The sequence below is a fragment of the Pelobates fuscus genome, chromosome 2, assembly GCF_036172605.1.
Source record: "Pelobates fuscus isolate aPelFus1 chromosome 2, aPelFus1.pri, whole genome shotgun sequence".
NCBI lineage: Eukaryota > Metazoa > Chordata > Amphibia > Anura > Pelobatidae > Pelobates > Pelobates fuscus.
In genome coordinates this window covers 25,998,455-26,011,826 of record NC_086318.1, presented here as the reverse complement: position 1 = coordinate 26,011,826, position 13,372 = coordinate 25,998,455, and the positions used below count along the sequence as shown (strand labels likewise).

Genomic DNA, 13,372 nt, shown 5'->3' with positions numbered 1-13,372 from the left:
CTATAGTGTTTCTTTGATTTTAATTAAATTGTGACATTAATGCTTGATGGCTAGGATGAAAAATTAAGACCAGCTGCAAAAAGGGAAAAAAATCCAAAAAGGTCTTATTAGAACAGAAGTAGATTTTTCACATAACTCTTATATTTAACCCCACTGAGTCCAATTAAGTAATCAATCACCCAGGTCATAGGCTGAATGCATAGCAATTCGATAAAAAGTGTAACCGTAAATATGCTAAACAGTATCTTGGGCACAAAATGGTTAAATCTACCACGTTTTCATGGGTTATGATAGATTGATCAAAAAAACACTGAATAATGTTTCTACAGACTGCTGATCCCAAACAATTGAATATTCACACACAAAGCATAAAATAACGGATATGCACTGGGAACTGGGCGAAAGCAGGAACATCTCAACAACTACATAAACTGGTTAAATATGACTCACTTTTCCTCCTTAAGCAAATCAGCAGTTTTTGCTTAATAATAGCTCAGAACTAACAAGCAAAACAAAGTCCAGCTGAATGGCACTCAATAGATTTAAAGGGACAGCTCAGGCCTACCAGCATTTCATTAGCCATACATGGCTACTTGTTTATGGAAGAATAACTAGGGGCCAGGACATACGGACATTTTTTAAAAGGGACTTCAAAATAGAATAATATAGTTTACAAACAGAAACAAAGCAAACAAATAAAAAAAAAAAACAAAAAAAAACAAATAAACTTTCATTTCTGTTTTACTCCGGTTTATTGCTGGGGAACTCTGTGATGCACAGATTGTAAGGTAGGATATTGGGACAGGAGTATTTACCCTTAAAAAACAAAACCCAAATAGGATGTTTTATTACTTTATGTTAAGTCCTTTTCTATGAACAAATATCTACTGCTCAATTCCACTTACAACCCAGCAGTTTTTTTTTTTTTGCTTCCCGCCTCCCCAACTTGGCCCTAAACGTTGTAACTCCTCTCCTTGTTAAAGGGATCTTATAACCTCTCAATCAGTTTCAAAATAAGTTTAGAAGAATCAAGTCCTGATAATACATTAACATGCTACGTGGAAAAATTTAAAGATCTATAAATATCTTTCATTACTGTTGAAGAAAAGAAGTTTAACATTCCATTATTCACACATTGTTGGTAAGTAAATGTCTAAGTAGTACGCATCACTAAAGGCAATTCACTCCTATTCTTACACCATAACTTGTACCCAGTAATATACAAAAATGTCATGATATTCGGTTTACTGTTAAAAATTGGTACAACTGAACGGTAAAAGTGCATCAAGACGGAATTGCTGTAAAATGTTCCATGCCAAGTACAGCTGATATCAAGGGTAGGAAGTGGAACATAGCACGAACCATGTAATAGTTCGGTCCAGATATGCTCCATTGAATGGAATGAAAGTATTGTGGATCTTCAAAGGGATACTGTTGTCCCAGGAATACAAAGCTGTATTCCTGGCACTACCGATTCCTCTGCCTCCCTCCTACCCGGTAAATAAAGGGTTAAAAACCCTTATTTACTTACCGTAACCCAGCGCCGATATCCCTCGGCGCTGGGGCAAAGCTCCACCCTTCCTCTGTCCTGCGACGAGCGGGGTCTAATGCGCATGCGCAGCAAATGCTGATCGCGCATTACACCTCCCCACAGAAAAGCACTGAATCAATGCTTTCCTATGGGGAAAAATCTGACGCTGGAAGTCCTCATGCAGAACGCGAGGACGTCCAGCGTCCGATAACGGACCAAAAGTCAGTTTGGATTCCGAAAACCCTCAGTGGCTGTCTGGCAGACACGCACTGAGGGCAGACTTCGTGCAGCAATGTAGCATTGCAGCACCAGGTGCAAAAGGGACACAGCACCCAGACCACCTCAATGAGCTGTAGTGGTCTCAATGCCTACAGTGTCCCTTTAAAGGGACTCCAGACTCCAAGAACAGTTTAGCTTGTTAAAGTACTTTACGTGTGAAGAGTGTGACCTGTATTTTTCAATAGAAATTAGCATTTTTATAAATCAATATGGTTACACCCCCCTGACTGTGAATCAAACAACCAGTCCTTTTACTTCCTGGTTTGGTTGCCTCAGCGTAGCTAAACACAAGAGGCAGCAAATTGCCCAGAGCACCTGCTTTGGAAAGAGCAGGTATTGGGATGTCTGTGATTGGACAGGCAAAGAAAGGCTAGGCGGGGTTAAAATGGGAGGGATTACAAAGGCTGCAGACAAGATATCTGTAGCTTTTGCAAACTGTTTTTTAGATCTAAAGCCAATGAAAAAAAAAAAATGATCAATAAATGCACCATACTTTTATTGGGGGCTTATTTACTAGACAATGATTTCAATGTTGACTTTGGCAGTAGTGTGTCCCTTTAACCCCTTAAGGACACATGACATGTGTGACATGTCATTATTCCCTTTTATTCCAGAAGTTTGGTCCTTAAGGGGTTAAGTACAATTTGAATGTGTCTCTATAATCTCCACTATGACATCTTTAAACCCAAAATCTGTTTCAGATTTTGATTGCAGAGTAATACAATTAAGCTGTCGTTTTATGCATCATGTCGGTCTTTGCTGGAATGTAAGGTTGTAAATGTAGAATGCATTTTTTTTTTTTTATCAGACTTAATGATGCACAAACCTTCTCAAACGATCACAAAAATAAAAACACACAAAGCCTGGGATGATATCTTGGGTTTTTAGATTTGAGAAACAGACCATTTAGTATTTCATCAATCATGTAATTTTCTCTCAAAACCTCAATAAAATGTTTACATTCTAAAAACTATTATATTTGGGGACACAAAAAGCCATTTTGAATGAGACGGAACTTCGTCATAGAAAGAAAAGGTAAACATTTGATACCAAAACTGTGTCCCACCATCAATCTTCAACAATAAAGGCTGCTTTGCTATTTTAATTTTTTTTTTTTTTTTACTGAAAAATCGTTCCTTTTAATGGCATCAATTAAAACGGAATTTCAAAATCAAACCATCTTTATCCAAATTCATAGACAACCGTATAAAAAATGTGACTACAGAAATAATTCCAGGCGTAACTCTGATGTCATTGACCTTGAATAGAACCACGCCGGAGACGGCAGAAATGTATAGAATCATGGCAACACCTCGTGAACTTTGGATCCCTTGCCGCTTCGGACCAGACACAGCAACGGCAGTTAACATTTGGCAGAATTCACATTCGTTTTCAGAAGAAAAAAAATAAAATAAAAATATATATATATATATGTATATATTTAGTCAAGGTTGGCTTTATTTCCATTAAGTCCTAGGTTTGTCAAAAATTTGTAAAAAAAAAAAATACAATCCAAAAAACGAAGAGGACCTAAAAAAAACAAATTGTACAATAACCTTGAATAAATCTGACATTTACAAAATCGCACAAGATCTTGACTAATCTTTTGACAAAGGCTCATTTGTTAACTTTCCCCTTAGCAGTAGAACAGTTAAACGGAGTGACGCATGGTCACACACAGCACTTAAAGGGTTACTGAAGGTAACAATTCCCATGAAAGAATATTTAACATGATCCCAGAAAAGGTCACGGGGATTGGGTAGGAGAGGTGTGTTTCGCAATAAAGAAGAAACAAAAAATAAAAATGTTTTAGTCTGTGCAAAATTCAAAACTAGGGTACTGAGGAATATAAAATACTTAACAACTAGACATATTGTATATACTTTGTAAACAAAAAAAATAAAAAATAGGACATGCTTATCTCAATTGGCAACCAATAAAAGGAACAGTAACCAATCAAAAAGTCCCTTTCAAACAGCGCCACATTGACAGAGCTTATGTCAAACGTTCACATGCTGGAGCCCTCCAGTGAGGCCAAAACTGTTGTCTGCACAGGCATTGTCCTTCTTATTGCACAACAATGTCGCTATGCAGGTTTAAAAAATAAAAATAAAAAACACAGAGAGGAGGTAGTGCTCCTGAATTATCAGTTGATGGTGTAGCTGGCTTTGGAAAAGTTACTGACCAAAAAAATAAAAAATTCAGTCAACAAATAAAAAAATGGAATGTACATTTCCGAGGCTTGAATGTACCAGGACTGGATCAAAAGGCAAGTTCGGCAATTTGTATGTTCTTTTTGTTAAGATACTAATAGTCTCTAGTGAGGACTCAGAAAGGCACTTGTTTACTGGATCATAGAGGCACGCTGGTGGCAAAAATGAGGAGCACAGAGTAAGTCCCAGGCTCGGATCCCCTCGGCCACACAGGGCTTTCCATTTATGGAGACTTTAGCTTCTTCGGCCGAGGAGTAGATCCGTTCTCTGCTTTTACTACTCCATTTTCATGAAAGCCTGGAAGGAAGACACATATATTGATAGAACATATTTAAATAGAGAGATATTAACAGCATGTTTTTTTTTGTGAATTTTACTGAAAACAAAATTTAAAGAGAGCCCGCAGGTACATGGCTTACCAGATTCCCTTTTTAGGACCTTGGGTTGCGGTTTTGCCGTAACAGCTACTGCAGCCTTCTTCTTGGTGGCTTGTTCTTCTCGCCAGCGTCGCAGTTGAAAGTGGATAAACCGCCACATCATCCATGTTTGGGAGATACACATCAAAAGCAGCACAAACATCCTACAGAGGAAAGAACACAGTAATGGAATAATGCACACATGGTTCAACGAGTTCCATAAATGCTGCAACTTCTATAGAATTTAATTTTGTGACCAGTACGTACTAAAAGGAACACTAAGCACCAAAACAACTTCAGCATTACAAAGTGGTTTGGGTGTATAGATAATGCCCCAGGAGTTACTCTACTCAATTTAAGACATTTAGGAGTTAAATCACTTTATGCAGCAGCACCAGTCACACCTCATCTGGCTGTGACTCACACAGTCTCCCTACACACTTCCTGGAAAATTGTCTCAAGGTTTTAGCTCAGCTGGTTGTATGTTGTGTTCACGTTAGAATTTTGTATGTCTTGCTCTGCTGATTTCCTGCTAGAGCCTCCTGTATGTGATTAAATTTCAATTAGTAGAGGAGGAGAAATGATCTTCAGATCACACACTGTGTTGTAAGATCTGATTGAAAACAACACCATTTTTTCACGGGGGGGAGGGGGGGGGGGAGGCCTGTGTGAGTCACAGATAGTGGAGGTGTGCCTAGGGCTGCATCAACAGAAATTAAAGTGCTTTAACTCCTAAATGGCAGAAAATTGAGCATGGAGACTTCAGGGGCATGAACTATACACACACAAACTGTTTCATTAAGCTAAAGTTGTTTGGTGATTAGAATGTCCCTTTAAGTCTTCTTCGGGACAGCTATGAACCAGGTTTATACTGTAAATGTTCTGTGTTTCAATTCCAATGGGAGGGGATGACAACCGTCTAGTTTGCACCTATAATCCGTGCAGCACTCAAAAATCATTGAGTTATGTCCGTCACGGTTTGAGGTAATCAGTTCTATAAGGTGCTGGACACTGTTACCATCAATAAACAAGTGAATCTATGAAAGATAGACTCCAATGTTTGAGCAGAAAGACTTACCCATTTTCCATTCAAGTTATCACACAACCTCGAATATGTAGGTTGACAAAAACAAAAAAATTGAGTAAAATGGAGAGTCGAGCAGACAAACCTCTAACCATTATTGGAAAACAATGAGATGCGATTGGTAAAACCGATGGCCAACACAATAAGATCGTACAGCGATCAACGAGCGAAACAAATGCATCAACATGTTAACGTCCATATCCCGTCCAGTTGCAGAGGTTCCTTTCCAGGATAAACATGCTGAGATGACAGTTGTAAATTAATTAGTAGAATCTGAAACGTATCCCTTTTTACAACGCAGCCTTACCTAAAAAGTAGTGTGTTGAAGTTTCCTTTGTCTGGATTAAATGTGTGGACTTCTGCTCTGGCAAGGCCAAACCCAATGGTCAGAACCGACAGGGTCAGAGTGAAGAGCCGCGTGACCACAAAGACAACAGCCCATGCGTTAAATCTGTAAAGAAAGCTAGACGTTACCTGCCAATCTGTACATCAGATCAGTCACTATGTTAGGACATCTGCTGACCGATACAAGAGCAACCTAAAGAGATCGTAACGCTTCAATTAAGATTATTGAAAGGAGCAAGGCAGCCAACATAATTAAGATGTCCGCAACACTGACCATGTTGCTTAAATTTACATACTTTTCTCCTTACACTGAATAGGGGTGTCTCAGGTATTTAAAGCTTAGCTGTCCTTAGTATTATTGACATACAGGCCTAACAGCAGATTTTCTTGTTAAGTTACAGAACTATGCCCCAAATCACAGATACGTTTCCCTGGCATGATTCCAGGCCCACAGATAGCACCGTAGAGGTCGTCATGGCACAGGAGTTACAACTGCATAGCTATGGTTTATGGCAAGTAGTACCCTTCTCACAAAAAAAAAAAAAAGTAGTAAGACCCTTCTCACAAAAAAAAAAACACAACACACATTGTGGTACAACCACTTGGGGAAACCCAATCCTCTTCAAGGGACTAAAGTCTTCCTACATATGCTTCTGGTTACCTACTGGTTGGTTAAAACAAGTGCGGTAACGTTCTGATGCAAAGGAAGACAACCAAAGTCCTGCCAGGAACGAAAGATGCACTGCTCTTATTTAATAGCATTTATATTTTATGCATTGGTTTCTCTTGGTCTCTCTAAACCTTTATCTGTCGACACAACAGTTTAAAATTAATCAAAGTAATGAAGTGGTCATGATATTGGAGTAACTTTTTAATCCAGATTAAAAAAAAAAAAAAAAAAAAAAAAAGTTTAAACAAGCTATCATTCTTTCCCTGCAAATATGGACATCTTTGCTAGCCTGATGTGTCACACCACCTTCTTGCACACCAAACACAGGCTATTGTTAAAGATACAAAGTGAGGGCAGATAATGACTGGGGCTCACCTCTCCCCCATTGTGCAATGGAAGACAGTGAAGATGGCAGTCAATAATTGAAGCGCTTATATACCAGAAAGTTTGTTGAACGTGTGTATTTCTGACAACAGCGGTTATACTCTTTGTAAGAACAATCTACTAACTTAATGAAGGCTTGGACATGCCATATCGAGGGGATTAGGGTGCGCACACAATATCTGGGAGGCCTACAGAACTCGTTAGTCTCAATGCTAGCACCACAGTAGCATAGTCACAGGTCAATCATCACATTACACAGACGATACTTACAATTTTTGGTTGTTTTCGTCCGTGAAATAAAACAGGCGAGCAATGTGGAATAGAAACTCTGCCACGGACTGCAGGAGAAGCAATATGAGGCCTAGTCGTGTTAAACTGGGGAGAAAATAAAATAAAAAAAATTAAGATTCAGATTGCCTCAAAAGGAACCGTCAAACAAAAATGGCAAAATGCCATTTAATGGAGCCTGCATACACAATATTTCCACTCTCTGATACAGAATAATCAGTGTATAAGATAAACCAGCCTTTATGCACTCTTAGTGATTCAGCATGTACAGTGCCATTTACTAGAGAGAATTTCCAACTTCAGGCCAGAGTAGTCAAACTGGAAGCACGTTTCCAGTTCATCTATTTTGGCCTTAAATTTGAAATTCACTTTGAATTCTCTTTTTAGTAAATAACCTGTTAAGGTTCCCTATGCTGCCTCATCGAGCACACTGATAAAACCTGGACCTTTACGAGATTCATGAGAAGTGGTTTGAAAGTGCTGCTGTTATAAATGAAAAGACTGTGGACCACAGGGAGTTCATATAATTAACCCTTTTGAGGGGGGGGGGGGGGGGATTTGTGTCATATGCCCTATTGGGGCATCTGAACTCACTGAACATTCTTAGCGTTTAGAAGAGAGACTGAGCTTTTTCCCTGAAGAAGTCTGAAGGAATCAGATGAAACGCGTAGGGCTGTCTTTTACTTGTAGACTTTTTATGTTTTTAAGCTTTTTATTTGTTATATGTAGTGTTGGCGCTAGTTTGTTTTTTTGAGGCCCAGTTTTATCTTCCCCTCTGGAGTAAAGTCCTGAAGATTCTGCTGGCCAACAGATATTTTCTACATGCTCCATGTCATTTGGAATCCTGTAAGTGCAATCGTAATAAAATGGTTTGATATGTGGCAATATTACTCTATGTATTTGCCTCTTCTTATTTGTATTCCGGTATTTCCATATTGTAATAAGAGTAAAGAGATTTAAAGATACACTTTGAGTGTGATATGCCTTCTAGCAACATGTGTTTGTGATTCCAATACATTATCTCACCTCTCAGTGTGTATTACAATACCTCTCTGTCCCATTGCGTGTGTTTATTTTTGTAGATTTGTTTTTGACTGGTTATGTCAGGGCTCGACAACGCTCAGGTGCCAGGTTGTCATGGCGACTAAGAATTGTGCCCTGGCATCTGCGATTGGTCAGCCCGTTCCCTCCTCCTATCTCAATCCCTGTGTAGCGCTCTGTGCGCTGGTGTACCGGGAAGAAGTGAACTGTAATTACTTTCTCCCGGTGCTAAGGCCACAGCAGGACACCACGTATCAGACACAACCACCCACTCAATCGTTCCCCTGCGCGGCTTCAGCGCCGGGAGGAAGTAATGCAGATCCCTTCACTTCCTCCCGGTGCACATGATATCGAGACAGGTGGAGGAGAGGAGTCTGGACCAGCAGCAGCCCACTCCCTTTAGGTGCAGCCAGCACCACAATCTGTTTTCCGCTGTGCCCAGTCCCACTGGACCCCAGGGAAGCCACTACCCGGCGCCCAAAAGGAAGGAAACAAGAGTGGCTTAATAAAATTTTTTTTTTTTTTGTGTGTGTACATCTGTTGTATCTGTGTGTGTGCGCATCTATGGTTCTTTGTGTGTGTATTAAATAATAAATATCTTGTGAGTGTGTGAGAGGATGTGTGTGTCTGTGTGTGTCTGTGTGTGTGAGTATGTTTAGGTCACCAGCCCCCCTCTGATCGCATGGGAATGGTGTTTTTACTCACCTGTTTTCCAACGCGGTGCCAGTCTCACCGCAGCTGGCCCGACTCCATAACTGAGATCATCAATTACCAATCAACATCTCCTCATAGTGAAGCATTAAAGCAATGCATCTCTAAGGGAACGTTCAGTGCCGCCGCAGAATGTAGGAGACACTTTAGTGGCCATTTGAGTGACTGCCACTAGAGGTGTTACTAGGCAGCAATGTAAACACTGCCTTTTCTCTGAAAAAGCAAAGCTTACATTGAAAAACCTACAGGAACAGGTTATAGACACCAGTCAATAAATTAAGCTGTAGTGTTTCTGGTGACGATAGGTTCCCCTTAAGAATTTTATTTTTGACGCTGGAAAAAAACAAAACAAAACAAAAAAAAAAACGGTCTCCTAATTTTTTTTAGCTGGCTCCTTGATTGAAAGCAAATTTGTCAAGCCCTGGGTTATGTTATATAAAAGGGATTCTCCAGTGCCAGGAAAACAAACCCATTTTCCTGGCACTGCAGAATCCTGGAGTCCCCACCTTCCCTTCCGCCCCCCATCCCACATCGCTGAAGTGGTTAAAACCCCTTCAGACACGATGTGCCTCGGCGATGAGTCAGGCTCCACCCACGCTCCTCCCCCACCGACGTCCGCTTTAAATGTGATATGCCTTCTAGCAACATATGTCTGTGAGTCCAAAACATTATCTCACCTCTCAGTGTGGGTTACAATACCACCCTATATCCCATTGCGGGTGTTTATTTTTGTAGATTTGGTTTTGTCTGGGCTCGATAAAACCCAGGCGCCAGGTCGCAGGATTTAAATAAATAGATACTTCATAACAATGTACAGATACATATGGGTCACTTTCCTTCATTTAATGAACATAGACATTTTAAAGAGGTAACTTACTTCAGTAGGTAGGCGCCCGCTATGTGAAGGATGTACAGAACAATATACTGTAACTGGCGTGGAATTTCCTCCTGGGAAAAAAACAAAACAAAACATTAACTTCTAAAGGGCTTCCTAAACAGGCAGAGTGTAGTGATGGACAAACTGGACATTGTGGAGGTTTATCGGCTCCATTTCCCATGATGCTCAGCTACACACAGCATCCATTACTAAACTCCTGACATAGGCCTCAATGTACTGCCTTAGTAGATAATGTGTTCTCTCCATTATAATCAGTGTTATATAGGCTATTCTTATATCACCAATTACCTATGAGATTAAAGGGAAACTCCAGTGCCAGGAAAACAATCCGTTTTCCTGGCACTGCAGGTTCCCTCTCCCTTCCACCCCTCAATCCCCGGTTGCTGAAGGGGTGAAAACCCATTCAGTCACTTACCAGAGGCAGCGATGATGTCCCACGTCACTGCTTCTTCCTCCGCCGCCGCTCCTCCTCTGTATTACGTCAGCCGATGGGCGAGACTGATCCCACCCACCGGCCGGGGAGACCTAATGCGCGCATTAGAGCTCCCCATAGTAAAGCGTGAGGAAGTCCAGCGACGCTCTAGCACAGGTTTTCTGTGCTATCATGCAGGAAGTGCCCTCTAGTGACAGCCACTAGAGGTGGAGTTAACCCTGCAAGGTAATTATTGTAGTTTATAAAAAAACTGCAATAATTACAGTTGCAGGGTTAAGAGTAGTGGGAGTTGGCATTCAGACCACTCCAATGGGCAGAAGTGGTCTGGGTGCCTGGAGTGTCCCTTTAACTCACTCCTCCTTGGCAACCTTTCAATTCTGTTAACAGTAACTGTATATGGTTATCACCAGTGGCCTCATTAGTGTTTCCAGAAAGCATTTAGAGCCACAGGGTACTTTGTATCCATTATGTTTATTAACATCGCTCATTAGACCTGTGTCTTAATATGCAATATCACATTTAATTTCCCTTCACGGGGATTACCTCTTTGTTTATTTGTATTAATGGGGTTCAAGCCCAGGGTAGGGCTGGTACTAGCTGCACTGACCAACCCTTTAGTGGTTTATTCATGAAAAGGGTATTTTCTATAGGTGAGCTTTTAAAAATAAGTAATATTTTTGGATAAAACCTTTTAAAATTATTTATTATTATTCTGAAAAATATTTACATTTGGCAATAATTTAGGGGGGTTTTTTTGGGGGGGGGGGGGGGAGGTAAAAACATTTTATACATGACATTTTGTTTGACATTTTAATAATTAAAAAACAATTTTTTTTAATAGTTTACATAAAAATACTATATTATTTGAAAAGCTTATCCAGCAATATTAAAGGAACACTATAGCGTTAGGACTAGAAATATTTATTCCTAACGCTATAGAGCCCTAGTCACGCCCCGTTCCGTGGCAAATAAATGGTTAATTAACCATTTATTTGCTTACCTTAATCCATGCCGGGCTCCCTCGGCACTGGTGACCTCTCCTTCTCCATCGACGAATGCGCATTCAAACCCGCCCATAGGAAAGCATTACTCAATGCTTTCCTATGGGGATTTTTTTGGGGCTGGAGGTCAGTGAGGACGTCCAGCGTCAAATAAGTGCTATTTACTTGGTGTAAATCGCGGAAGCACCTCTAGTGGCTGTTGGGGAGACAGCCACTAGAAGCTGGATTAACCCTCAGGGAAACATAGCAGTTTCTCTGAAACTGCTATGTTTTCAGCTGCGGGGTTAAAACTAGGGTGACCTGGCACCCAGACAACTTCATTGAGCTAAAGTAGTCTGGGTGCCTATAGTGGTCCTTTCAATTGAATCTATATATCAATACTGTCAACAAACTATTCAAATATTCCAGTTCCAATAACACTAGGGCCAGAGTTTTGTTGAGGATCATGGGGACTAGTAGTTCAACTGTAGTTTTTCCTCAAATGCACATCGCGTTCTTTTTCAATGCCATCAGATTCTCAGTATGGCCCTGCTAGTGGTTGTACAAGTAAAGTGTAATTATCTGGAACAAGTGTAGTCTACAGATACTGCAAATTCATTATTAGTACTAAATTAAAATAATTGAATTCTGTAGAGATCTGACTTACTCTCTTAACTTCACGGGGTCACACAATACCTCCGGGATATATCGAGCAGAGCAAGTTCTAGAGATCTAACTGTACTGCACTCCCTCCCAAAATAAAGAGTGATTTGCAATGAAACCGCCACGTATGTAGAACCTATGCCCCCTGCCAGTTTAAGAGTCCAGGCGAAGTACAATGGCGCAGGTAGATGTACCCTGCATTGGTTGGCACATTTAACGACACATTTGTGCTGCCTTTTAGGAGCATTCCTTTAAAAAAAAAAAAAAAGAAAGTTGTGGGTTGCATATTGGCACTGTCTCACTTGACCCAGTACAACAGGGTAGTATGGCATTCCCAGAATTTTGCAAGCTAACCAGGGAAAAGCATTGCTAAAACCTGGCACCCTTCGAAGCAAATCGTGGCCAGTGAGATAAAGGGCAGTTATCAAATTCGCGGTTCTTTATGGACTTCAATGGAGACTGCTCTTGGAAGGCAAAGCCAGGGAGATCTCTCTGCAGCAAATGAACAGCTAGTAGAAGATTTGGCATTTTATTCGATCCAGGGTTCATGCGGCTATATGGAGTCATCATCCCCCCCCTCCCCATTGGAACTGTCCTCACATTACTTGGCACTGTGACATGCAAACCAGGACACATTAATTATTCTCAAATCCAAATGCCTATGCTAAATCAGAGATCATGCACCATAACCACCACTGGACATTACAGATTTACTGCAGCTATTTTGTGGATTAAACTTTTAAAGTGGATAGCTGTGCAAACCAAGGTCAAAGGTGATATATTTCATATAACTGAAACATGTGACAAATACCCTTCCCTAAACTTTAAAATTGGTCATAACATTATACAGAAAATGACACCACGTCTTTTTCAGTTTTTAAAGAGATTAAACCACACACACTTTTTTTTTGTTTTACATTTTTTCCAGCAACTAGTTAAATTAAGCATATATGATTGCCAGAGCATGTAGATATGGCCTCCGTAGGGAATATGACAGAGGACAACATTAAACTGAGCACATATCAGACATTTTGATTCAGCTAGTTTAATTTTTTTTTTTTTCTTTTTTTTGAAATACAGGAATGAATCCAAAAATCCAAATGCAATAGGATATTTAAACAACAGCATTCTCCAGTAAGACAGTCAATCAACTAAGAATGATCTTAAGGGACACTCTAAACACCATAACCACTACACAAGCTGTAGTTATATTGGTACATATGGTATCCTTTAACATAGACAAAAGGTCTGTCTGTTTGTATGTATGTGTCTCTCTGTATGTATGTGCCTGTATGTGTGTGTGTCTCTCTGTATGTATGTGCCTGTATGTGTGTGTGTCTCTCTGTATGTATGTATGTTCCTGTATGTGTGTGTGTGGTGTGTGTGTGTGTGTGTGTGTGTCCCTCTTTGGCACAGAGTTAATCACGCTTCCACAC

At 40.3% G+C, this 13,372-nt stretch overlaps 1 protein-coding gene across 1 annotated transcript in view; it reads right to left on the bottom strand.

Moving 5' to 3' along the window:
• Positions 1-2,973: 2,973 nt before the first annotated feature.
• Positions 2,974-13,372, bottom strand: part of TRAM2 (translocation associated membrane protein 2) — a 58,157-nt gene continuing 47,758 nt past the window's right edge. The window contains exons 7-11 of the mRNA XM_063442033.1: positions 9,840-9,910; positions 7,193-7,297; positions 5,831-5,974; positions 4,443-4,603; positions 2,974-4,320 (exon numbers count right to left, since the gene is read on the bottom strand). Of these exons, the coding sequence (XP_063298103.1) occupies positions 4,247-4,320; positions 4,443-4,603; positions 5,831-5,974; positions 7,193-7,297; positions 9,840-9,910 (555 nt within the window). The 3' untranslated portion in view covers positions 2,974-4,246. The remainder of the gene's footprint in view (positions 4,321-4,442; positions 4,604-5,830; positions 5,975-7,192; positions 7,298-9,839; positions 9,911-13,372) is intronic.